Below are 24,246 nucleotides of genomic sequence, written 5' to 3'. Positions count from 1 at the left end.
CCAATAAGGATGAATAAACATTTCCATATGTTTTCTTTTAGGAAATACAGTGACTGTGCACCTGGCCTCGTAGTTCCTGGCATCCCCCCTCTTTGTTGCCCCAATAACAAGTTTCACTTGAACCTGGTCTCCGCATACCAACATCTGCGCATGACGCCATCGGCAAGGAATTCCGCATTACCTCCTGTTGACGCAGGGTTTTTGTTTAGTTTAGCGTGTGCGTGAGTGCGTGGCGTAGCATGCGCGTCTCTTTCCGCATTGGAATATTTGAGATCCACCCTTCTGCCCACTTATGAGCTTTGGAGCAATCAGCGAGCTGCACCGCGATTAAAAGAAACTCCCTCTGCTTTCAATGAAATCTCTAGGGGCTGAGTTTAATGACCTTGAAAAATGATCTGGGAAAGAATTCCTGTTTTAAGTGGGGGAAAAAACGCTTGTACATGATCACCCTCATTTTCCACGAATCAGACATAAACGCAACACTGCATGTGCGCAATCTGCAGCAATGAACAGAGGTCAGAAATTCGGCTGGATTGAGTTTGTTAAATAGTGCTAAAACGGGGAATCATAACACATTCAACTCGACCAGGATAAGACAGTACATTCACTCATATTTTCCTCTCAGGAAAACCCATATGAAAAACCAGACACTGGAATCCAAAACCATACATATTACAGGCCTGTTGGAAAGGTGGCAATCCAGAAATGTGGCAACAATGACTGGGTCTATATTTTGCCTATCCAGTTGTCATCAAGGTCCAATAAAGAACATGTATGAGAAATATATTCTCTCCATCACATGCTGTTAAATCCAAGTTGCCCCGGCAACTCATAAGTAATCAAACAAAAACATTTCACAAGCTGAGGGATAAGAAAAGAATGGGGAGGGCTGGAGACTTGAGGAGAGAAGTTTTATGCATGTAGAAGTTATACTCATGTAGCCTTTTCATGCGAAAACGAAATGGCCATTTTACAAAGATTCAAAATATTTGTTGAATGTAGTCATTTCTGTAGCCTTCTTCTGTTAACACTGATATTAAAAATAGATATGTGTGCTTTGTACACATGCAGTAATACACTTGGTAATTACATGCTCTCCAGTGCACATTTATACTGAAAAATATATAAACACAACAATTTCAAAGATTTTACAGAGTTATAGTTCATATACGGAAATCAGTCAATTTAAATAAATTAGGCCCTAATCTATGGATTTCACATGACTGGGAATACAGATATGCATCTGTTGGTCACAGATACCTTTAAAAAATGTAGGAGTGTGGATCAGAAAACCAGTCAGTATCTGATATGACCACTGTTTGCCTCATGCATTGATCAGGCTGTTGATTGTGGCCTGTGGAATGTTGTCCCATTTACTGTATATTGCCGAGAACTTGGACACGCTGTAGTACAGGTAGATCCAGAGCATCCCAAACATGCTCAGTGGGTGACATGTCTGGTGAGTATGCAGGCCAGGGAAGAACTGGGAAACTTCTTGTATGACCTCTTAAACACTATATTAGGCCCAGCCTTTGGAGCTGTAGTTTTCCTAGATATGGCTACTATATTGTGATCACTACATCCGATGGATCTGGATACTGCTTTCAAGCACATTTCTGCAGCATTAGTGAAGATGTGATCAATACATGTTGATGATTTAATTCCTGTGCTGTTTGTAACTACCCTGGTAGGTTGACTGATAACTTGAACCAGGTTGCAGGCACTAGTCACAGTTTGAATATTTTCTTGTGTGGGCAGCTTGATAAAAGCCAGTTAATATTTAAATCACCAGAAAATATATCTCTCTGTTGATTTCACATACCTTAACAAGCATTTCACACATGTCATCCAGATACTGACTGTTAGCACTTGGTGGTCTATAGCAGCTTCCCACAAGAATGTGCTTTAGGTTAGGCAGATGAACCTGTAGCCATATTCCTTCAAAGTATTTAACATGAGATCTATATAAACAGCAACACCTCCACCATTGGCATTTCTGTCTTTTCTGTCAATGATATAACCTTGTATTGCTACCACTGTATCATCAAAGGTATTATCTATTATAAGTGAGTTTCAGAGATAGTCAGAGTATGAATGTCATCTGTTACTAGCAAATGATTGATTTCGTTAACATTGTTTCTTAAGCTACATATGTTAGCATGTGCTATTTGGAGCTCTTTTCTTGGATGCTTACTATTTGTCATTGCTTTACTGGGAAGTTTAGCAGAAGTAGATATGCTCATGTTATTTATGTTAGTGCAGGTTGAGGTGCAAACCGTGGACATCCTACAAGGGCACACCACCTCAGTGCTAACAGTATAAATCTGGTTCATAGGCACATGATTACTGCATACAATAGCTGAATGATCAGCAGAGGCATTCAGGGCAGTTAGATGGACATCAATTAGGTTACTTACATTGTGTCTACCAATGCCCCTGGTATATTGTACATTTGTTGAAGCTCAGCGTCACAATGGTAGAGTGTTACATACGCCTCTTGGAGGGAACGCAACACCCTGCTACATCTCACCTCCCCATGGAGTGAAAAAGTATGTGATTGTAGGTGCGAGGAAGGATGACAGAGGCAGAGAAAAATACAGTTTACAGGGAATTTATTTATTATTTATTATTCCTTAACACAGTAAAGTGGGGAAAGGGAGCTAGGCTTGGGTCATTGATGAATCATTGTCTCAACACATCCTTTTGATGCTGTGAAAGGATCCAGGAACTCAAATGATTTGGGTGGACTTGGGTCTCCTTATAAAAAATGTTTTTTTCCAAAAGGTATCAAAATTGTCAACAAAAGTTACACCCATTGAGTTGCAATAATCACATAGCCAGTTGTGAAGAGAAATAATCCTGCTAAAGCATTCAATGCCAGGATTCAGAGAGGGCACAGGGACATATATGATGGGTCTTTTATTAGTGTCTAGCAGAGAGTCAATCAGCTCTTTAAAATCCAGTTTCAACTGTTCAGAGCTGCCCTTCATAATGTCATTAAACCCCACATGGACTACGATAGAATCAATTTCCATGTCCAGACTTAAGACATTCGGGAGCAGCTTAGTAATGTAATTTACTCAAGCTCCGGGATAGGACATTGTAGACTCAGGCTTGGCAGAGCCTACCCCCTGCACTTTATCTGTGAGCTGTTGGCTAGAGCGCACTGTGGGAAGACCAGAGTAGGCTATACACATTTGCTATTTAACGCAAAAGTTTTTGTGAAAAACTATTGAGAGTTGAAAATGTGATGGAACCACATTGAACTTTAGATTTGGCCTACAAATGAATATAACACCTCTATGGAAAGATGAGACTCATGAACAGGATGGTGTTCTCCGTTTTGCTCAACAACCCCTTGTCTGATAGTAGCCCATACAAATGAATGGAAGTATGGAGGTAGTTTTGTGCCAAAAAGTTAAGGAGTGTCCAAAAAAACAAAAATATTTCCTGAGCTCTCTTTTATCTCCTAGATATAGGACAGACCCTTCAAAACCTTATTCCTTATGATTTATTTTTTGACTGTCTTTTTTGCCATTCATGAATGTGTTATTCATTGCTTTCTATGGGCTATAGTAGTAAAGGCCAAATTCTATTTTATCAACAACAAAACATATACAGTTGAAGTTGGAAGTTTACATACACGTTAGCCAAATACATTTAAACTCAGTTTTTCACAATTCCGGACTTTTAATCCTAGTAAAAAGTCACTGTTTTAGGTCACTTAGGATCACCACTTTATTTTAAGAATGTGAAATGTTAGAATAATAGTATTATTTATTTCAGCTTTATTTATTTAATCACATTCCCAGTGTGTCAGAAGTTTACATACACTCAATTAGTATTTGGTAGCATTGCCTTTAAATTGTTTAACTTGGGTCAAACGTTTCGGGTAGACTTCCACAATAAGTTGGGTGCATTTTGGCCCATTCCTCCTGACAGAGCTGGTGTTACTGAATCATGTTTGTAGGCCTCCTTGCTTGCACACGCTTTTTCAGTTCTGCCCACAAATGTTCTATGGGATTGAGGTCAGGGCTTTGTGATGGCCACCTCAATACCTTGACTTGGTTGTCCTTAAGCCATTTTGCCACAACTTCGGAAGTATGCTTGGGGTCGTTGTCCAATTGGAAGACTCATTTACGACCAAGCTTTAACTTCCTGACTGATGTCTTGAGCTGTTGCTTCAATATATCCACATAATTTTCCTCCCTCATGATGCCATCTATTTTGTGAAGTGCACCAGTCCCTCCTGCAGCAAAGCACCCCCACAAAATCATGCTGCCACCCCCGTGCTTCACGGTTGGATGGTGTTCTTCGGCTTGCAAGCATCCCCATTTTCCCATTTACTTTTGTACCTGTTTCCTCCAGCATCTTCACAAGGTCCTTTGCTGTTGTTCTGGGATTGATTTGCACTTTTCGCACCAAAGTACGTTCATCTCTAGGAGACAGAACGCGTCTCCTTCCTGAGCGGTTTATACTTGCGTACTATTGTTTGTACAGATGAACGTGGTACCTTCAGGCTTTTGGAAATTGCTCCCAAGGATGAACCAGACTTGTGGAGGTCTACAATTGTTTTTCTGAGGTCTTGGCTGATTTCTATTGATTTTCCCATGATGTCAAGCAAAGAGGGACTGAGTTTGAAGGTAGGCCTTGAAATACATCCACAGGTGCACCTCCAATTGACTCAAATGATGTCAATTAGCCTATCAGAAGCTTCTAAAACCATGACATAATTTCTGGAATTTTCCAAGCTGTTTAAAGGCACAGTCAACGTAGTATATGTAAACTTCTGACCCACTGGAATTGTGATACAGTGAATTGTAAGTGAAAAAATCTGTCTGAAAACAATTGTTGGAAAAATTACTTGTGTCATGCACAAAGTAGACATCCTAACCGACTTGCCAAAACTATAGTTTGTTAACAAGACATTTGTGGAGTGGTTGAATAACAAGTTTTAATGGCGCCAACCTAATTGTATTTAAACTTCTGACTTCAACTGTATATATATACTGTATATTTGATAGCCATACCTAAAATGTAACATCTAATAGCTAAATGATCCATGGTATGACCATCTTAAAACAATTCCAAATGTTAGTTTAGTAGAACTTAATATCACGGAAACACATGTGAACCATTTTATGACATCTGATTTGTTTTTCTGTTTTGTTCTTCTTTCCTTACCCTCTTTTATCTTCCTGCTCAGGGAGGATAGTCTGATATGTTTGAAGTACATAGCCTACTTAAGGCTATAGGCCCTTCAAAATCAACTCTGAACCTCGAAGCCAGTTCTACCTGCGTTCTTTCATTGTTCCCTTCTAATCAGGGACTTATTTCGACCTGGGACACCAGGTGGGTGCAATTAATTATTAGGTACAACATACCTCATAGGGTAAGAGTTGAACACCCCTGCTATAAATAACTTCATATCAGATGAATTACTGTATAGACTACCGGCTCAGCCTAGATTATGGCTGTATAACATGAGAATTGAGAAAGTTGGACACCCCGCACGCCTCAGGTTATAGCAGGCGAATGAACTCCCTCGCTCACTGTCACATCCACTCTGCGCGAACGAGGTACTTGGCCGGTGCGCGCCTGTAGGAAGCCAGTCGACATTTGTAACGGCTCTTGAACCTACATTCTGCGGTCAACTTACCCTGCAGACTTATATTTTTCACTTTGAAATAAAGCTCCATTCATAAACATCAAACTGGACTCTCGGCGGATAGTTATTTACTCCTGTTGACTTTCGTGTCAACTTTCCCGCACCGTTTCTTGGGACATGGGTGCGAGGCGCGATGTGCCAACTTTTCTGGCTCTATCCACATTTATATTCATTGCAACATGTGAGCCAATGGATAAGCAAGATATGCAAGGTAATACAAATAATACTAACTCACTCATAGTAGTGCGTATTTTGTGAATCATCAAATTGAATTAGGTGGAAGTGTGTTTTCGAAATGAATTGATGCAGACAGTTTTTGGTCTGGACTTCACTTTGTTCTGCCATAGACGCACATAAACTCGAGATGGTTATTATAACCCTGAAAATATGAGTTAAAACTGTAGTTTTAGAAGTGTGTGTGAGCCCTATAACAATTTCCAAGTCGAGCGTAAAACACTCCACACACAGGGCGCAACGTTTTTCTCTCACCTTTATGGCTTGAAATGTGCTGTTTTATCTCTATAGGCTACTTTCTATCATCTGTTTTCTCATTCATCTTGGTTATGTTGGTCATGTTTCACTGCTGGTTAATTAGGTTATTTATTTTCCATTTCATACATGAATAATATTTTATATTATTTGTAATTGATCATTCATATTTTCTCTCTTTTCTTTTTTGTTGTTGAGATGACCATTTTTTTCCTTCCACATGTCATAACTGATCGTCTCCTCCACTTGTATTCTTTATGACATATACAGGAACAGAGAAAGTGCTAGGCCAACTATTTTCTGACTTCCTTGGCTGACTTTCCCCCTTATTCCCCTCTTTCTCCCCTGAGTGCTCACAGCCTGTCTGTGGCAGAAATCCTGATCATTGCCAAACCTCATTGTCCAAACCAGTGTGTGAACGGGTGAAGAAGTGTCAGAAATAATAGCAAGAGAGAGAGAGAAAGAGGCAGAGAGAGGAAGGAGGAAGGGGAAAGCCTTCTTACTAAGAGCTAGAAAGCAGCCAGGAGTCCTGCTCCTTTTATTCCTCTCTCTTTTGTTTTCCCCTGGGTTTTAATATCCAACAATGTGTCAGCATGGGCTTTGACTTTTGGCATTATGAAGTTCTCTGTGATAATGTTCAGGAATACCACTGCTAAAATTGATGGAAGTAAATTAATTCTGTATTGGTGCACAGTCTAGGAAAGACAATAAATACAGAGAGAAATTCATAGTCATAGGAAGAGAAATTAAATAGAAAAATATGTGTAAGAAAATAGTTGAAATGTACTATGTATTTATACCTTCAATGTTATAACACTGTACTATCTGCCTATTAAACAAACATTTAAACTGTAGATGGGGACTATTTATTAGTGAAATAAAATAACTTGTAAAACTTGTTTCTTAAGAAGTCTTCATAAGGGATGTGGTTATAATAAGAGTCAGATTTGCTATTGTTAAGTTGAGATGTCAACTAGTCACTCAACAGGTGTCCTCATATACCTGGGCAAGGGTCAAAGGTGAAGCGTCATCATGGGACTGGATGAGAGCCTTTGATCAGGGAAGATGGTAGATAGATACCCTCTCTCTTCATTATCTCTCTCTGTCAGTCTCTCTTTCATTATCGCTCTCTCCCCACCCCCTCTCCAGTCATTGACATGCTAACCCTGGACTCCAAGACCAGTGTGTCTGCGGTGGAGAAGGTGACAGGTGCCATGAGTGTGCTCAGTGACATCTACATCGTGTCCACATTCCGCCTGCCTCCCAAGATGGGAGGGGTGCTGCTGGGCCTCTACAGCAAAGAGGAGAACAAGAAGTACCTGGAGCTGGCCATCATGGGAAAGATCAATAAAGGTACTTCACTCTCACCCACTGACTAAACCAGAATTAACTATTTCCCAGTTTCTCTGTGACGGAGCATTCAACTAACTCAGTTTCAAACCACCTTTAGTATTTAAAAGTGTTAACATGAATATCAATCTGTCCATTAAGTTTCCCTTTTTCCATCCACCTTTTTTGTATCTGTTTGACTTTTCTCTCATTGTTCTTCTTTTGCTGTTATTAGTTACCTTTCCTTGTTCAGTAAATCCATCATTTTTTCCCCTCCCCCTGTTACCCTCTCTCGTAGCTCTGGTGCGTTACGTGAGGGAGGATGGCAAAATTCACACAGTGAACCTCCAGAGCGCAAACCTGGCTGATGGTCGCACACACTCCATTATTCTCCGGGTTGGAGGCCTGCGCAGAGACAACCTACACCTGGAGCTCTACGTCAATTGTCGATTGGCTGACTCCAGCCAGGGCCTCCCTCCATTGGTCCCTTTCTCTGCGGAGAAGGTGGAGATTCGTAATGGCTTCAAGGCCTACGCACGGCTACAGGTGACAAGGAGCACTGAGTCTGACACTAAATCTCAAGTAAATCCCATGCCCCTTTAGCTAGGGGCCAGGGCTTCATCTCAATAGCCCAACGTGGCTTGCTCTCCTCGTCTTCTATCCTCAATCTGCACTTATTTGAAAACACTGGGTAAAGCAGTATGGTGGATGCCTACTAGAAATTAGCTTTCACCTGTCAAGGTCTTTCACATCAGTGTAGATGAAGTGGAGCAGACGGGGAGTGGAGGCGACTTTTGAGAGTCGAATTGAGAGGTGGTCCTCTTTGACTACCTTTAACCATAGCAACAGCTGTCATATCAAATCATATCATATCATAGCAGCTTCAACCACAGCATGGTGTGATCCAAGCTTCTCCCATTACAGGGCGCTGTGGAGTCCCTCAAAATGGCTCTAGGGGGCAGTGTGGCCAAAGCAGGTGCCCTGACAGACTGTCCATTCCAGGGGGATTCATCAGTCTACAACACAGGTGTGTCCAAAATCCTTATATGACTTTCCAAGATGAAGTCTGTTATGAAAAAAGTTAATCAGATGTGTATCCTGAACATGTTTCAACCTTAAGTCCTTTTCCTCTTCTTACAGTCGGTGCGACTGCAGAAGTGAACTCCATTCTAGGTGAGTGTATCCAAATGTCTCTTTTCTAGCATACAGTGGAATCAATGTCTTATGGAAATGTGTGTTGACTTTACTTGACAATGATTTGGCATTCTGTGGGTATTGTATGTCAGGTGACCACACTAAGGCTCTGATTGGTCAGCTAATCATCTTTAACCAGATCCTAGGAGAGCTGCGAGAGGACATCAGAGAGCAGGTGGGTTGTGTGTTTGTGTGTGTGGGTTTGTACAAGTGTATGCATGCAGCATGTATGTGTGTCTGCATACTGTATGTGATTGTGCATTTTCACTGATGTCCTCTCCTTCTCCAGGTGAAGGAGATGTCCCTGATTAGGAACACCATTCTGGAGTGCCAAGTGTGTGGTGAGTGAACGGCCATGGGGGAAAAAAACTATATGTGTGGAAAATTTGACCCATCTCATGTTCCCTGTTTTTTTCTTGCTCTTAAATACAAAACCTAAACCAACGGTGTGTTGACCTCCAGGCTTCCACGACCCTCGTTCCCCCTGCTCCCCCAACCCCTGTTTTAAGGGTGTGTCCTGCATGGAGACCTTTGACTACCCAGGGTACCGCTGTGGTCCCTGCCCAGAGGGCATGATGGGCAACGGAACCCACTGCCAGGACATTGACGAGGTATAACACAATAACAGACAGGAAATGGAAATTAGCCTGGTCGAGTTTTAAATTGTGGTTTTTACACTGCCTCAAGCTCACAGTTGAATGAAATGTGAATTGACAAGGCTTTTAGGGTGACAGCTGAGCTGTTGTCAAAATAGACAGAGTCACTTCAAGTACTCAGCACGGCTCTTATTTCAAAGAGCCCCTACTGTACCACTTATCTCTGTCTATTTCTCTCTCGTCTCCCCCACTCTCTCTGTTCTCTCTCTATTTCTATTCTCTGTCTCTCTAATTTGTCTCAGTGTTCCATAGCCCAGCCCTGCTACTCTCCAGGTGCGTGTATAAACACAGTGAAGGGTTTCAGCTGTGAGCTCTGCCCCCCTGGTCTCTGGGGCCCACCCGTCTTTGGGGTCGGACTGGAGTACGCCAAGCACCACAAGCAGGTACACACACACACACACACACACACACACACACACACACACACACACACACACACACACACACACACACACACACACACACACACACACACAATAACTTTTTTCCTTATTGACATAATCTATAATTCCCTATTGTCTTTTTTCTTCCTCACACACCTTGCTGTGGTTTTGTCTACAGGAGTGTGTAGACATCGATGAGTGTATTGAAGTTGCCAACGCCTGTGTGCCCCACTCCATGTGTACCAACACCATCGTAAGTAGAACCCTTTTCCAATGTGAAGATGTTTATTACAATGTATGTACAGCGTCAAATCTTCACAACGAGACATCGCCCTCTTGTGATCATATGAGAGTACTCTAGAGCCGCTGTGTAGTAAAGCTGTTCTCTCTCCCTTCCTCCTCTCTCTCCCCCATCTCTCTTTCTCTCTCCACCCTCCTCCTCTCTCTCCCCCATCTCTCTTTCTCTCTCCACCCTCCTCCTCTCTCCCCATCTCTCTTTCTCTCTCCCTTCCTCCTCTCTCTCCCTTCCTCCTCTCTCTCCCCCACCTCTCTTTCTCTCTCCACCCTCCTCCTCTCTCTCTCCTTCTCTCTTTCTCTCTCCACCCTCCTCCTCTCTCTCTCCTACCTCTCCTTCTCTCTTTCTCTCTCCACCCTCCTCCTCTCTCTCTTTCCCACCTCTCCTTCTCTCTTTCTCTCTCCACCCTCCTCCTCTCTCTCTCCCATCTCTGTTTCTCTCTCCACCCTCCTCCTCTCTCTCTCCCATCTCTGTTTCTCTCTCCACCCTCCTCCTCTCTCTCCCCCATCTCTCTTTCTCTCTCCCACCTCTCCTTCTCTCTTTCTCTCTCCACCCTCCTCTTCTCTCTCTCTCACCTCTCCTTCTCTCTTTCTCTCTCCACCCTTCTCTTCTCTCTCTCTCACCTCTCCTTCTCTCTTTCTCTCTCCACCCTCCTCTTCTCTCTCTCTCACCTCTCCTTCTCTCTTTCTCTCTCCACCCTTCTCTTCTTTCTCTCTCCACCCTTCTCTTCTCTCTCTCTCACCTCTCCTTCTCTCTTTCTCTCTCCACCCTCCTCCTCTCTCTCTCACCTCTCCTTCTCTCTTTCTCTCTCCACCCTCCTCCTCTCTCTCTCCCACCTCTCCTTCTCTCTTTCTCTATCCACTCTCCTCCTCTCTCTCTCCCATCTCTCTTTCTCTCTCCACCCTCCTCCTCTCTCTCCCCCATCTCTCTTTCTCTCTCCACCCTCCTCCTCTCTCTCTCCCACCTCTCCTTCTCTCTTTCTCTCTCCACCCTCCTCCTCTCTCTCTCCCACCTCTCCTTCTCTCTTTCTCTCTCCACCCTTCTCTTCTTTCTCTCTCCACCCTCCTCCTCTCTCTCTCCCACCTCTCCTTCTCTCTTTCTCTCTCCACCCTTCTCTTCTTTCTCTCTCCACCCTTCTCTCTTTCTCTCTCCACCCTCCTCTTCTCTCTCTCACCTCTCCTTCTCTCTTTCTCTCTCCACCCTCCTCCTCTCTCTCTCTCCCACCTCTCCTTCTCTCTTTCTCTCTCCACCCTCCTCCTCTCTCTCTCCCATCTCTCTTTCTCTCTCCCTTCCTCCTCTCTCTCCCCCATCTCTCTTTCTCTCTCCACCCTCCTCCTCTCTCTCCCCCTTCTCTCTTTCTCTCTCCACCCTCCTCCTCTCTCTCTCCCACCTCTCCTTCTCTCCATCTCTCCCAGGGCTCGTTCAGGTGTGGTGGCTGTAAGGTGGGTTACCTGGGGAACCAGACAGTGGGCTGCGTGCCCCGTAGGTCCTGTGCCACACTCAGCTTTAACCCCTGTGATGCCAACGCCCACTGCATTATAGAGAGGAACGGAGAGGTGTCCTGTGCGGTAAGCAACAGTGGTCTTTTACTACCTTCGCCATCCTGGACAGGAAAAGAGGAGCCACACTGCCCTATACTGCCAAACTCTAAATACTACTTTATAGATCTTGGCTGGGCAACTCCAGTCCTTGAGGGCCTGATTGGTGTCACACTTTTTCTCCATCCCTAGCAAACACAGCTGATTAATCAAATTGCATTCTAAACTGAAGATCATGATTAGGTGATTATTGGAGTCAGGTGTGTTAGCTGGAGCTGGGACAAAACTGTGACACCAATCAGGCTCTCAAGGACTGGAATTGCCCACCCATGTTATAGATGTATTGTAGGTTTGTTTTAAAATGCTCTTTTTTCTTCCATTCTGCAGTGCAACATTGGCTGGGCCGGTAATGGGAACACTTGTGGCACAGATACAGACATTGATGGATACCCAGACCGCTCTCTACCCTGTATGGACAATGACAAGCACTGTAAACAGGACAACTGTGTTTACACACCCAACTCAGGCCAGGAGGACGCAGACAACGATGGCATCGGAGACCAGTGTGACGAGGACGCAGATGGGGACGGCATCAAGAATGTGGAGGTGTGTGTGTTTCCATCTCAGACCCTCTGTGGTAATTGTATCTGGGTGTATGTGTGTGATAATATAACTTGTATGATTGTAAGTCATTGTTTCTCATTTTTTCTCATGACCATAACTGTTATATTTTGCAGGATAACTGTCGACTAGAACCCAACAAAGATCAGCAGAACTCAGACACAGACTCTTTCGGTGACGCCTGTGACAACTGTCCCAATGTCCCTAACATTGACCAGAAGGATACGGACAGCAACGGGCAAGGAGACGCCTGTGACAATGACATAGATGGAGATGGTGTGTATTCACACAGACGCGTGCGCACACACTCACACTCACTCACACATGAACGGCAAGATGTCCGGGAGACCTTTTTGTGTGCCGCCGTTGAAGTTGGCATTACACTCATTGTTAACATAGCAAATCTAAGCAACTAGGTGATGGCCCTCATGTCTCCCCCCTGTCTTACCCTGGTGTTCAGGTATCCCCAACGTGCTGGACAACTGCCCCAAGGTCCCCAACCCCATGCAGACAGACAGGGACGGAGACGGAGTAGGAGACGCCTGTGACAGCTGCCCTGAGATCAGCAACCCCATGCAGGTAAAATAACCTTCACACACCCCCAATTCCCAAAATGTGGATCTACAGAAGATATTCAGCCACTGAATAGGGGTTTAGGCTGCACATTTGTCTTGTCTTTGGTTTATTCTGACCCTCTCCCCCTAGACGGACATTGACAATGACCTGGTGGGGGATGTGTGTGACACTGACCAGGACACGTGAGTCTCTGATTTAAACATGCACGCACACACGCCCGCACACAAACACACACAAACTGCACTCACACTGCTACAGCTGTCACACAGCGCTACACCTGCTGTAGCTAACACACACATACATGCACCTGCTGCACTCATATTCACAAAAACACACAGCCACTTTACACCTGCTGGGATTTACAAGTAGACACACACACCTGCTGGCATTTACAAGTAGACACACACACCTGCTGGGGCTTGTTTTTGTGCTGCAGTTGTTAGAACTTCCTGATGGTGTTTTTCTAGGTGATCAAAAAACACTAACTATTTCGGTACAAACAAAATAAGTGAACATAACATGACTTGGGCCAGGATTCAATACAAGGCGCGTTATAGGGCAGCGCACTATACTGGATTTTAAAAGGTAATTTACGATTGAGCCGACATGTGCAGCATTTACCATGAACGTTGTTTAAAATGCCTAAGGCGCATTGTCGGTTGTCTAGTGAACTGCGCTAGAGTACTCCTTGAATGAAATCCCATCCTAGGAGTTGAACTGAATTCCAATGTGTCTATGTGTGTTCCAGGGATGGGGACGGTCACCAGGACTCCAGGGACAACTGCCCTGACCATCCCAACAGCTCCCAGCTGGACTCGGACAACGATGGCCTTGGGGATGACTGTGACGATGACGATGACAATGACGGGATCCCAGACATTCAAGACAACTGCAGACTTATCACCAACCCCAACCAGAAAGATTCTAACAGTAACCAACCGTTACTAAAACTTGAACAGTGAACTATCCCTTTAACAGTAACCAACCGTTAAAGGGATAGTTCAATGTTGAAGTTTTAGCTTATTTTTTACCTTTGCATTGCTACATGCTTCAAAAGTGCCCCTCTGTCTTACTATGGCCATCTCCCTCTCCTCTCCCAGGTAACGGGGTGGGCGACGTGTGTGAGAACGACTTTGACAACGATTCAGTCTGGGATCTGATTGATGTGTGCCCTGAGAGTTCAGAGGTCACACTGACAGACTTCAGAGCCTATCAGACAGTCATTCTGGATCCAGAGGGCGATGCCCAGATCGATCCCAATTGGGTGGTGCTCAATCAGGTGACCCTTGACCTCCCTCTTTGGCTCAACACATGAACAACTTTGATTGTAGGCTGAAATATCCCTTTAGTAAGGTTATCCTCCTACCTACTGGTTATTATAAATAGGCCTATGCTAGTGCATTGACTACAGACTAAAGCATGGTAAATTGCATTGTGCATATTTGTCACGCTCATTGTGGATACGAATTCTGATATTAGCGAATCCTCTTTTATTGCAGGGCATGGAAATAGTTCAGACCATGAACAGTGATCCTGGTTTAGCTGTGGGTATGTTGATGTTATGGGTTATGTTGTTTGTTACTTTTTGTCCTGGTCCTGTGATGCATTCTAAATAGAATTGCTCAAATTCTGGCCAACAAAGTGATTTGAGTATAGCTGTGTATTTAAAAGGTGCTGGAAATAAATATATTCAGTACCAGTCAAAAGTTTGGACACACCTACTTATTCAAGGGCATTCTCAACCAGCTTCACCTGGAATGCTTTTCCAACAGTCTTGAAGGATTTACCACAAATGCTGAGCACTTGTTGGCTGCTTTTCCTTCACTCTGCAATCTAACTCATCCCAAACCATCTCAATTGGGTTTAGGTCGGGTGATTGTGGAGGCCAGGTCATCTGATGCAGCACTCCATCACTCTCCTTCTTGGTAAAATAGTCCTTACACAGCCTGGAGGTGTGTTGGGCCATTGTCCTGTTGAAAAACAAATGATAGTCCCACTAAGCGCAAACCAGATGGCGTATCTCTGCAGAATGCTGTGTTAGCCATGCTGGTTAAGTGTGCCTTGAATTCTAAATAAATCACTGACAGTGTCACCAGCAAAGCACCCCCACACCTCCTCTTCCATGCTTCACGGTGGGAACCACACATGCAGAGATTGTGGTTGGAACCAAACATCTCAAATTTGGACTCATCAGACCAAAGGACACATTTCCACCTGTCTAATGTTCATTGCTCATGTTTCTTGGCCCAAGCAAGTCTATTCTTCTTATTAGTCTCCTTTAGTAGTGGTTTCTTTGCAGTAAATTGACCATGAAGGCCTGATTCACACAGTCTCCTTTGAACAGTTGATGTTGAGATGTTACTTGAACTCTGTGAAGCATTTATTTGGACTGCAATTTCTGAGGCTGGTAACTCTAATGAAATTATCCTCTGCAGCAGAGGTAATTCTGGGTCTTTTTTTCCTGTGGCAGTCCTCATGAGAGTCAGTTTCATCATAGCGCTTGATGGTTTTTGCAACTGCACTTGAAGAAACTTTCAAAGTTCTTGAAAGTTTACGCATTGACTGACCTTCATGTCTTAAAGTAACGATAGACTGTCATTTCTCTTTGCCCATTTGAGCTGTTCTTGCCATAATATGGACTTGGTATTTTACCAAAAAGGGCTATCTTCTGTATACCACCACTACCTGATTGGCTCAAACGCATTAAGAAGGAAAGAAATTCCACAAATTAACTTTTAACAAGGCCCACCTGCTAATTGAAATGCATTCCAGGTGACTACCTCATGAAGCTGGTTGAAAGAATGCCAAGAGTGTGCAAAGCTGTCATCAAGGCAAAGGGTGGCTACTTTGAAGAATCTCAAATATAAAATATATTTTGATTTGTTTAACACTTTTTTTGCTTACTACATGATTTAGTAGTGATTTACTATGTTATTTCATAGTTTTGATGTTTCCATCATTATTCTACAATGTAGAAAATAGTAAAAATAAAGAAAAACCCTTGAATGAGTAGGTGTGTCCAAATGTTTGACTGGTACTGTATATTTTTAAATTCCAATGAACTGAATTGACCTGACTCAACGCAATAACCTCCCCAAGGCTACACAGCGTTCAATGGGGTGGACTTTGAGGGCACCTTTCACATCAACACGGTGACGGATGACGACTATGCAGGCTTCATCTTCGGCTACCAGGACTCCTCTTCCTTCTACGTGGTGATGTGGAAACAGACAGAGCAGACCTACTGGCAGTCGACACCCTTCAGGGCCATGGCCCAACCTGGCCTGCAGCTCAAAGTGAGTGATGGGACACAAACACAGCAGCCTATAGGTGGTGCTACTGATAAGAAACTTGGCTGAATCGGGACACTTCCTGAGAATCACCTTCAGACAGACTCTGCTGTTGGATATACACCCCCATTCAAAAGTTTGGGGTCACTTTGAAATGTCCTTGTTTTTGAAAGAAAAGCAAATGTTTTGTCCAGTAAAATAACATCAAATTGATCAGAAATACAGTGTAGACATGTTAATGTTGTAAATGACTATTGTAGCTGGAAACTGCTGATTTTTTAATGGAATATCTACATAGGCGTACAGAGGCCCATTATCAGCAACCATCACTCCTGTTTTCCAATGGCATGTTGTGTTAGCTAATCCAAGTTTATCATTTTAAAAGGCTAATTGATCATTAGAAAACCCTTTTGCAATTATTTTAGCACAGCTGAAAACTGTTGTTCTGATTAAAGAAGCAATAAAACCTTGCCTTCTTTAGTCTAGTTGAGTATCTGGAGCATCAGCATTTGTGGGTTCGATTACAGGCTCAAAGTGTCCAGAAACAAATATCTTTCTTCTGAAACTCGTCAGTCTATTCTTGTTCTGAGAAATGAAGGCTAGAAGGTCAGCATCCCGGAGCAGCCACTTCACTGTTGACGTTGAGACTGGTGTTTTGTGGGTACTATTTAATGAAGCTGCCAGTTGAGGACTTGTGAGGCGTCTGTTTCTCAAACTAGACACTCTAATGTACTTGTCCTCTTGCTCAGTTGTGTACTGGGGCTTCCCACTCCTTTTTCTATTCTGGTTAGAGCCAGCTTGCGCTGTTCTATGAAGGGAGTAGTACACAGCGTTGTACGAGATCTTCAGTTTCTTGTCATTTTCTCGCATGGAATAGCCTTCATTTCTCATAACAGGAATAGACTGATGAGTTTCAGAAGAAAGTTCTTTGTTTCTGGACATTTTGAGCCTGTAATCGAACCCACAAATGCTGATGCTCACGATACTCAACTAGTCTAAAGAAGGCCAGTTTTATTGCTTCTTTAAACAGTACAACAGTTTTCAAAGCATGTTGTGGTAGAGAGACATTGTAAAAACCTTTGATTGTTATCCAGTGAAATATAATAATGGAAAAAGTATCTACTACAGGGTTCAGAATATGCAAAAAACTCTCTCTCTCTTGTCCCCCTCCAGGCAGTGAAGTCCCGTACAGGGCCTGGTGAGTACCTGCGTAATGCCCTGTGGCACACAGGGGACACCAACGAGGAGGTGAAGCTGCTGTGGTCGGACCCACGGAATGTGGGCTGGAGAGACAAGACGTCTTACCGCTGGCAGCTCAGCCACAGGCCCCAGGTGGGATACATCAGGTAGGCCACACCCCTCTTTCTCTCTTAGTTCTTTATTCTTTTTATTTTATTTTAATCTACTACTTTCTATTTGTATCAGATGTTCAGTAACTGTTTTATTGTCAATAGATTTTATGATCTGAAGTCATTTAGTACCTGCTTAACTATGTATCAGAATTCCATTGTTTTTTACTTACTCGGGGGCAGATGGGTTCGATGGCTTTGAACTTGAAGCTGAGCTCATCCTCACTGAACAGGACACTGTTGTGGTACACGTCTGTGTGACCACTGTTGACCACTAGAGGGAGTTTACACTGCCTTGGCTTGGATGATAAAAAAAGAAAAAGAAAGATGGCTGGTGGCAGTTTGGTGGACTGGGTGGCTATTCACCAATATATACTCCATATTTTTCCCTCCTAAACCTCTTTGTGACTTTTACAGAGAGACTGGGCCCCCTAGCCCTCTATTGTCCCCGTTGCCATGTCAACCAAATCCTTGGCAAGAATTTGCTGAGCGCCCGTTCATATGCAGATCCAGAGGAAACTACTGTAGAGTGGGGGGTCTGAGAGAGACAGAGAGAGAGCGAGAGAGAGAAAGAAGGGGGGGTGAGGGGAGAAAGCGAGAGAGGGAGAGAGCAGGGAGAGTATCAAAGACAGAGAAAGAAACAGAAAGATAAACAAGTGTGAGGGAGTCTGACTAGAGGCAGACTCACATAGCAGAATAAGGAAAAATCTCAAGCAGATTGTCAAATTCTAAGAGTGAAAGAGAATATCTTGAATCAGACGTCATGTCCGAGGAACATATTGCTTATGCAAATAGTTTAAGAAACCAGCTTTATTGGGTGGCATAAATACCACATTGTGCTCAACAAAGCATCAGCTAGACATTTTCAAAAGACACATTAATTTGAACCAATACCTGTGTCTGAGCATCTCTCAAAACCCTTACATTTCTAGCCCATTATCAGTAGAGATGCGTGGGTAAAATCACCGGGGAAGCCAAGCCAGAACAAAAAGACATTATATAACCTATGTGTTGTGATAATTGCTTTATTTGCTCTATAGCCTGTCTTGACACTGTGATATATATACAATAAGAAGACACAGTGGCAGAATAAATTCAACGACATATTTGTTTCATTACAAAACTGGAGAGCAACATCTGTCCGGTGAAGTCCACAAAACATATTGCATGTAACAAACAGTTACATGACCTACAGCATGGTCAAACAGGTTAATGTTTATGGATTTAGAACCACGGAAAGTTTCCGCAAGTTGCAAAGAAACAGGAGCTACCTCCGCTATTCCAGCACCATTTCAACATCATCTAATCACCTATGCTTAGTCTAATACAGTGACAACTAAAAGATACCAAAACGATTTAGTTCAATCAACGTAAGCTAAATATGATGTGGCTGTCCATGTAACTGATTTCTGTGTGTTTGTGTGTATTAGTGTGTGTTTGCGTGCGGATAAGTAGAAAAACATGTTGACTCACCCTACTTGTAGAGAAATGCCAATGCCATCCTCCTCTTTCATGTTGCCTAAACGGCTTATGACTCTGTCATATAGTACACACTTTTTGTTGTCCTAGGCTACCTGATTAAAATGCTTGCTTGTTAGCCTAACTACCTTTCATGGGCAACGATGCGCCAGGCCAGCATACTACCCGGGGCACAATGTATGAATTTATGGTTGGATCAGAATCGCCATTATAATCATTGGCCAGTATGGAGAATTAAGTAAAACCACAAGTCCAAATCCCTATCTCCATCCATTGCTAATTTAGGAAAGGGCCAATTTTAGCAAGCTAGCCACCGGAAGATAACAACACAAGGAGATGCAACAATTCATGTTTTTTTCTGTCAATAATTATGTTTGGCTTGTGATGTGATTAGTCTAAAGCTAAATCCAAACTGCCTTCCCTTGACACCTTTTTTTTTGGTGCTCCAGGACCATTCAATGTTGAGCTCACGCAGTTTAGCTCAACACCGATTGGCTGTTATTTAAAAAAAAAAAAATTAAATGGAGACCAAATGCTTTCTGGCTTCCCTGCTATGGGCAGCAACAATTTCATACTCTTTCTGACTAGACAGCATCAGATAGATATGCTGCACATACTGAGACAGGGGGGCACTGTTACGTTAGATCAGATGAGATACATTCAGCCTGTTGCGAATTGAAGGAAATTTATGAAACACAGAGAGGCAAAAGATACATTATTTTGTATATATTTTTTGGGGTCCATTTTTTGGGGGAAGCTTAGCTTCCCTTGGCATCCATGAATACATGCCACTGCCCATTATAAAAAAAAGTTGCCAGAGAAAAGGAGAGTTGGCGGGGGTGGAGTTTGTGGAGGGGGGGTCACTCCAGTGGGGTGCAGTGAGGGGAGAGTGGAGAGAGAGAGACAGGTCTTTTTAGAGGCAGGGAGGCCCTATTCAGACCCAAACAGAGAGACACCTGCTTTGTATGCTGTGCAGAGGAGTCAATGGAGCACTGCAGCGATGCACTGCACTCACTCAGGCAGCGGCTGCGACAGGGGCTGGGCCTGCTCTCTCTGTGTCTCTTTCTCTGTTCATCCAAATAACCCATTTTGAGTTCTGTGGTTACTTGCCACTGGGTTTTAGTTTGGTGGCACTTCATTTGACTAATCTCTTATATGACCATATGCCAACTACTACAGCTACCCACAACAATCACATGTTATGGGTATGTGACAGTGGTATAAATAAAGACAGTGTGGATGACTTTCATTTTGATAATTACCAAAGGGAACATGGCTATAAATGACAAGGGAATGTAAAAGTCCCCTGATTTGTGCATTGTCCCGCGCTCTGTGGCAGGGTGAAGTTATATGAGGGGACGGAGATTGTGGCTGACTCTGGCGTGGTGATTGACACTACCATGAGAGGCGGACGACTGGGGGTCTTCTGTTTCTCCCAAGAGAACATCATCTGGTCCAACCTGCGCTACCGCTGCAACGGTAAGACTCCGTTCTTCACATTGCTACTAACCACTAACGATACTTGTATTGAACAACATAATGCTAGTGAACTAATTTACTTGTATGTTCTGCTTCATGTATCTGTTGTTTATTAGACACTGTTCCAGACGACTTCAACCCATATCGCAAACAGGTCCTGCTGCACATCAAGGTGTGAGATGATTCGAGGATGTGTGAGTGCTGAGGCATATAGATGAGTAACCTGTCCAGCACTGTCTATCTACACAAAATCAGTCACACACACATTCACAGACACACACTCTTACTGCCTCTCAGTACAGACTTCCAACTGCTGTTAAAATGTTTGTGACTGTGTCTGCCCATGAGTGAAAGGGGAGGGGTTTCAGAGTTGTGGTAAAGGAAGAAGAAAAACCAATTTACAACATTGTTATTATACCAGACTGGAAAAGCAAAAAGGTACCAGAGACTTTGGAAGAAAGTATACATGATAATTCATGTATGTAGGACTGTGTTACTTTTAGGTTCGAGTTGCTGTTCTTGCCCTCAATTTCACTGTATGAGCGGTGGTTGTGTGAATGACAGCGGTTAACCGTTGAGTTTGACTGTTACGTTAGGTGTGAGTGCTGTTGTTGCTTTGTGTTTTTGTATTTACAGCTATTATAGGAATACATGGATTCCATTTTGTGTTTTAAGACCGAACAGTTAAAGGATGTGTTTTTCCATCTCATATCTAACTGTAAAATAAAAACCATAAGCTAACGTTACAGGGATGATGGGAATTTGATAAATACTGTACATCCTCTGGATATGAAACTCCTGGTAACTCTGTCATGATCAGATAATGTCATCTCAGCAGCAAAATACAGATCTGTCACAAGAGACTGTAGACTTGCAGTTATTTAGCCATATTACGTTAAGCCTTTAATAGTGGAATTATGTCCCTATTTTGAATAAATGTGGATCTCTGTAGATTCTAGTGTATACTTTCCTGGACATCTGAGTTTGTGCCCAGTAATTGAATATGAAATGAAGCCTTATTGGAAGTGTTTCTATGAATGAAGTCATCTTTAACTGATTCATTAAACAGAAGCATAAACAAAAAACAACACAATCTTTGTCCACAAAAAAGAATAAACAATTGAATTTCTTAAAAATATGTTTATTTGACCTTTGTGATTCTGTACACAACAAGTATGCTAATGAACGATACGACTTTTTAAAAACTGTCAAATAAATCAAGAGCAACTGTGAGTGAGCACTGCTGTTCCAAGGTCATCTAGTCAGTGAAGTATGTGGTGACACTGGTGCTAACTGTATCTAACCGCTGAGTGCTGTGGTTGTCATCATACCTCCCAGGAGCAGACAGACCCCAGGGCTCAACTGACTGAACTGCCCAGTCTGTCTCCACTGTCTGCTTCTCTGCTCCACCATAATAGTCAGTCAAAAAAATCCATATACATTGTACAGAACTTGCTATATTTAATATCATATATTATGTGTCACATTGCCTAATTAAGTTATTCTCATGCCGGTGTAGTAACACTGTAATAACTCAATAATAACACTGTATTTTAACATGTTGTTACATTGTAATTGACCTTGTAATGGAGTTGAGCATTTTGTTACCACATAAGTGAAATAAAGCCTCTTCCCATTCTACTTGTGTAATAACAACAAAACGAGTTACCCTGCTGAGGACAGACTTGAACATTTATTTGGATTCCATTTAGAATGGAGTATTTTAAGCATTATTCTATTAAGCTGGAGATGTCCTGCTATTGACCCCAGACTACTGTGGCTGGATTCCAATCGGATCATTCATTCTCTTTGCTCTATCCTGACTAACTCTCTCTCAGGTGAGAATAGATGCAATATGATAGGCATTTGTCATCCTAGGTCTTGCTGGCCATACAGAGTTTGTGCAATACTGCTTCCTATCCCAATATGTGGGAACTTTCAGAGTGAAGTCACAAGGACAGAGGGAAGAGAATGACTTAGTGGAGTTGGCAAAGGTCCCCACGTGGAAGCTAGCCAGCCAGTGTCAGGTGCAGACAGTGGGACCATTTGGAAGCAGAGGCTTACCAACTGTATAGAATAAATTCCCTGGGTTTCTCCCATAGCAGGCCACATGTTGCAAATAGATAGAATAAATTGGGTCAATATAGCCAATGGCAGTACTACAGATATGAAGTATGTATCTCTAATAATTGTAGTAGCAAAATGTGCTGTAGAAAGTGATTTTGAAAATATATTTTTAAGTGAGAACAAAGTTTTGAAGTACATATCACAGTGCTCTTCCACATGTTTACGGAGAGAAAATAATGAGGAAAAACAACCTTTCTGAGCTCCTCTGTTAAAGATGGAATACCCTGGGTCCGGGAGGCCGGGACGAGTGCAATATTGGTAGGGCATTGTACAACAGTGCACCACATCCCACACCTGCCTGGCCCTGGGAGGGGTTAATTAACACTTAATCTGCCTCCCCAAGCACCAACATTTCATGATCTGGCTGCAATCCCAAGTTTACCCTCTCTTCAGATATTTTTGAGACTCACATCACCTGAGGAAGACAAAGGTGTTGCATATTAGTCACTGTCTAAAAGAGAGCTTATGCTCTATTTCTCTCTCTCTCTCTCTCACACACACACACACACACACACACACACACACACACACACACACACACACACACACACACACACACACACACACACACACACACACAACAAACATGAGCCCTAACAGTTACCAGGGCAACAGGTCTCCAAGCCACATAGGGGTAATCTGTTTAGGGCAACCAAAAAAGTAAGGCGATAAAAAAGTTTTCTATGGAAAAAACACTTCCACATTCTAAAATGTATTGTCAAAAGTATTATAATAAATATATATATATATTGTGATACATAACAGGTGCATCATTTCCTTTGGGGGAAAGGTTTGGACTTTGGAGGAGTGTGTCCAAACACACACTGTCTAAGCCTTTATAAAAAAGTGCACTAACTAAGATAAACATATAGACCAATGAAAATGTGTTTAAAACCTTACCTCAAGTCACAAGTGATTAATTGCATCTTCATTCATATAGTGTCGCCATTCTCTGGAACATGTATTGATATGGCCTGTGAAAATGCATCAGCAACAACTCGCCAGGCAGTTAGAAAGATGGGGTCTTATTAGTCCAGAATTCCTTATTTGCTGGATCTGTTTTCTTAAATGCATTCCAAACCCATTCTGCAATTATCCAGAGCCGAAGATACAGGACTTCTTTCCTCTCCTAAAAGCTCTCTGACAATGGACCTCGCGCTCGGAATAGCCACTGCTTGGTCAATGGACCCCGCCTCCACTGCTACAACAAACAAAGGCCACTATGCAATGCTCACTGAGGCATGTAGGTGCCCCTCTTAAAAGGCCAATAACTTCGGACATTCTCTGCAGTTGAGGAAACACGTCCGCCTATCCTTCACCCTGTGTGTATCTCTGCAGGAATGTCTACCTCTTTGAACTTTTATTAAATAATGATTAAATATTAAACTACAATGGACTCACCCAAATTCGGCATTTATGATATTCAGATGTCAATCAATGAAATTTCGCGCCACTTGTGCGCGCCTCATGTCACGTGAAAACCTAGCGATAAATTGAAAGGGAAACACTTTTAGTCATGTCGTTTACTGACGCTCGCCTACTATCTGAAAACATGATCACACGTTTGGTCACTTTGTTGTATTTTCTATACCAGTTTCAAAGTTTCTATATACAGTATAGCCTTACAGTTTGTTTGGGCGGTTTGGCACCTGTCCTACTCCAGCTGAATTTAGCACCTTGGCTGTGTGAATGAATGGTGCATGGTGCAGACAACTGGTTTTGTTGGGTCATTTTACAAACCACGCAGCCTGTCCTCAGAGCCATACGAAACAT

The 24,246-nt window shown here is 42.9% G+C and overlaps 1 protein-coding gene and 1 long non-coding RNA gene across 2 annotated transcripts; one reads left to right on the top strand and one right to left on the bottom strand.

Annotated features, from left to right (window-relative positions):
- Nucleotides 1–1,308: 1,308 nt before the first annotated feature.
- LOC129857602 (thrombospondin-3a-like) lies at nucleotides 1,309–21,484 on the top strand. The gene is made up of 22 exons (XM_055926033.1): nucleotides 1,309–5,879; nucleotides 7,307–7,510; nucleotides 7,785–8,032; nucleotides 8,411–8,513; nucleotides 8,627–8,659; nucleotides 8,773–8,855; nucleotides 8,970–9,021; nucleotides 9,143–9,291; nucleotides 9,579–9,719; nucleotides 9,898–9,972; nucleotides 11,430–11,582; nucleotides 11,940–12,158; nucleotides 12,290–12,449; nucleotides 12,634–12,752; nucleotides 12,879–12,931; nucleotides 13,498–13,679; nucleotides 13,850–14,028; nucleotides 14,249–14,297; nucleotides 15,849–16,045; nucleotides 17,213–17,385; nucleotides 20,207–20,346; nucleotides 20,463–21,484. The coding sequence occupies exons 1-22, from the start codon at nucleotides 5,786–5,788 to the stop codon at nucleotides 20,522–20,524; spliced, it is 2,868 nt and encodes a 955-aa protein (XP_055782008.1). The 5' UTR covers nucleotides 1,309–5,785; the 3' UTR covers nucleotides 20,525–21,484.
- On the bottom strand, nucleotides 21,472–23,615 carry LOC129857604 (uncharacterized). The gene is made up of 2 exons (XR_008759920.1): nucleotides 23,374–23,615; nucleotides 21,472–22,888 (listed from the first exon to the last, which is right to left on the bottom strand). It is a non-coding gene; the product is annotated as an uncharacterized LOC129857604 (long non-coding RNA).
- Between the last annotated feature and the right edge of the window lie 631 nt (nucleotides 23,616–24,246).

Source organism: Salvelinus fontinalis, chromosome 6 (genome assembly GCF_029448725.1).
Source record: "Salvelinus fontinalis isolate EN_2023a chromosome 6, ASM2944872v1, whole genome shotgun sequence".
NCBI lineage: Eukaryota > Metazoa > Chordata > Actinopteri > Salmoniformes > Salmonidae > Salvelinus > Salvelinus fontinalis.
The sequence above is the reverse complement of the archived record's forward strand: the minus strand, read 5'-3'. Positions and strand labels throughout refer to the sequence as shown.

What these genes read in the sequence shown, in the direction of transcription:
- LOC129857602 (XM_055926033.1), top strand. Translation starts at nt 5,786, where the DNA reads ATGGGTGCGAGGCGCGATGTGCCAACTTTTCTGGCTCTATCCACATTT. An exon ending in TGTGACACTGACCAGGACAC is followed by an intron (nt 12,932 to 13,497) that starts GTGAGTCTCTGA and finishes TGTGTGTTCCAG; the next exon opens with GGATGGGGACGGTCACCAGG. An exon ending in CCCCAGGTGGGATACATCAG is followed by an intron (nt 17,386 to 20,206) that starts GTAGGCCACACC and finishes GCTCTGTGGCAG; the next exon opens with GGTGAAGTTATATGAGGGGA.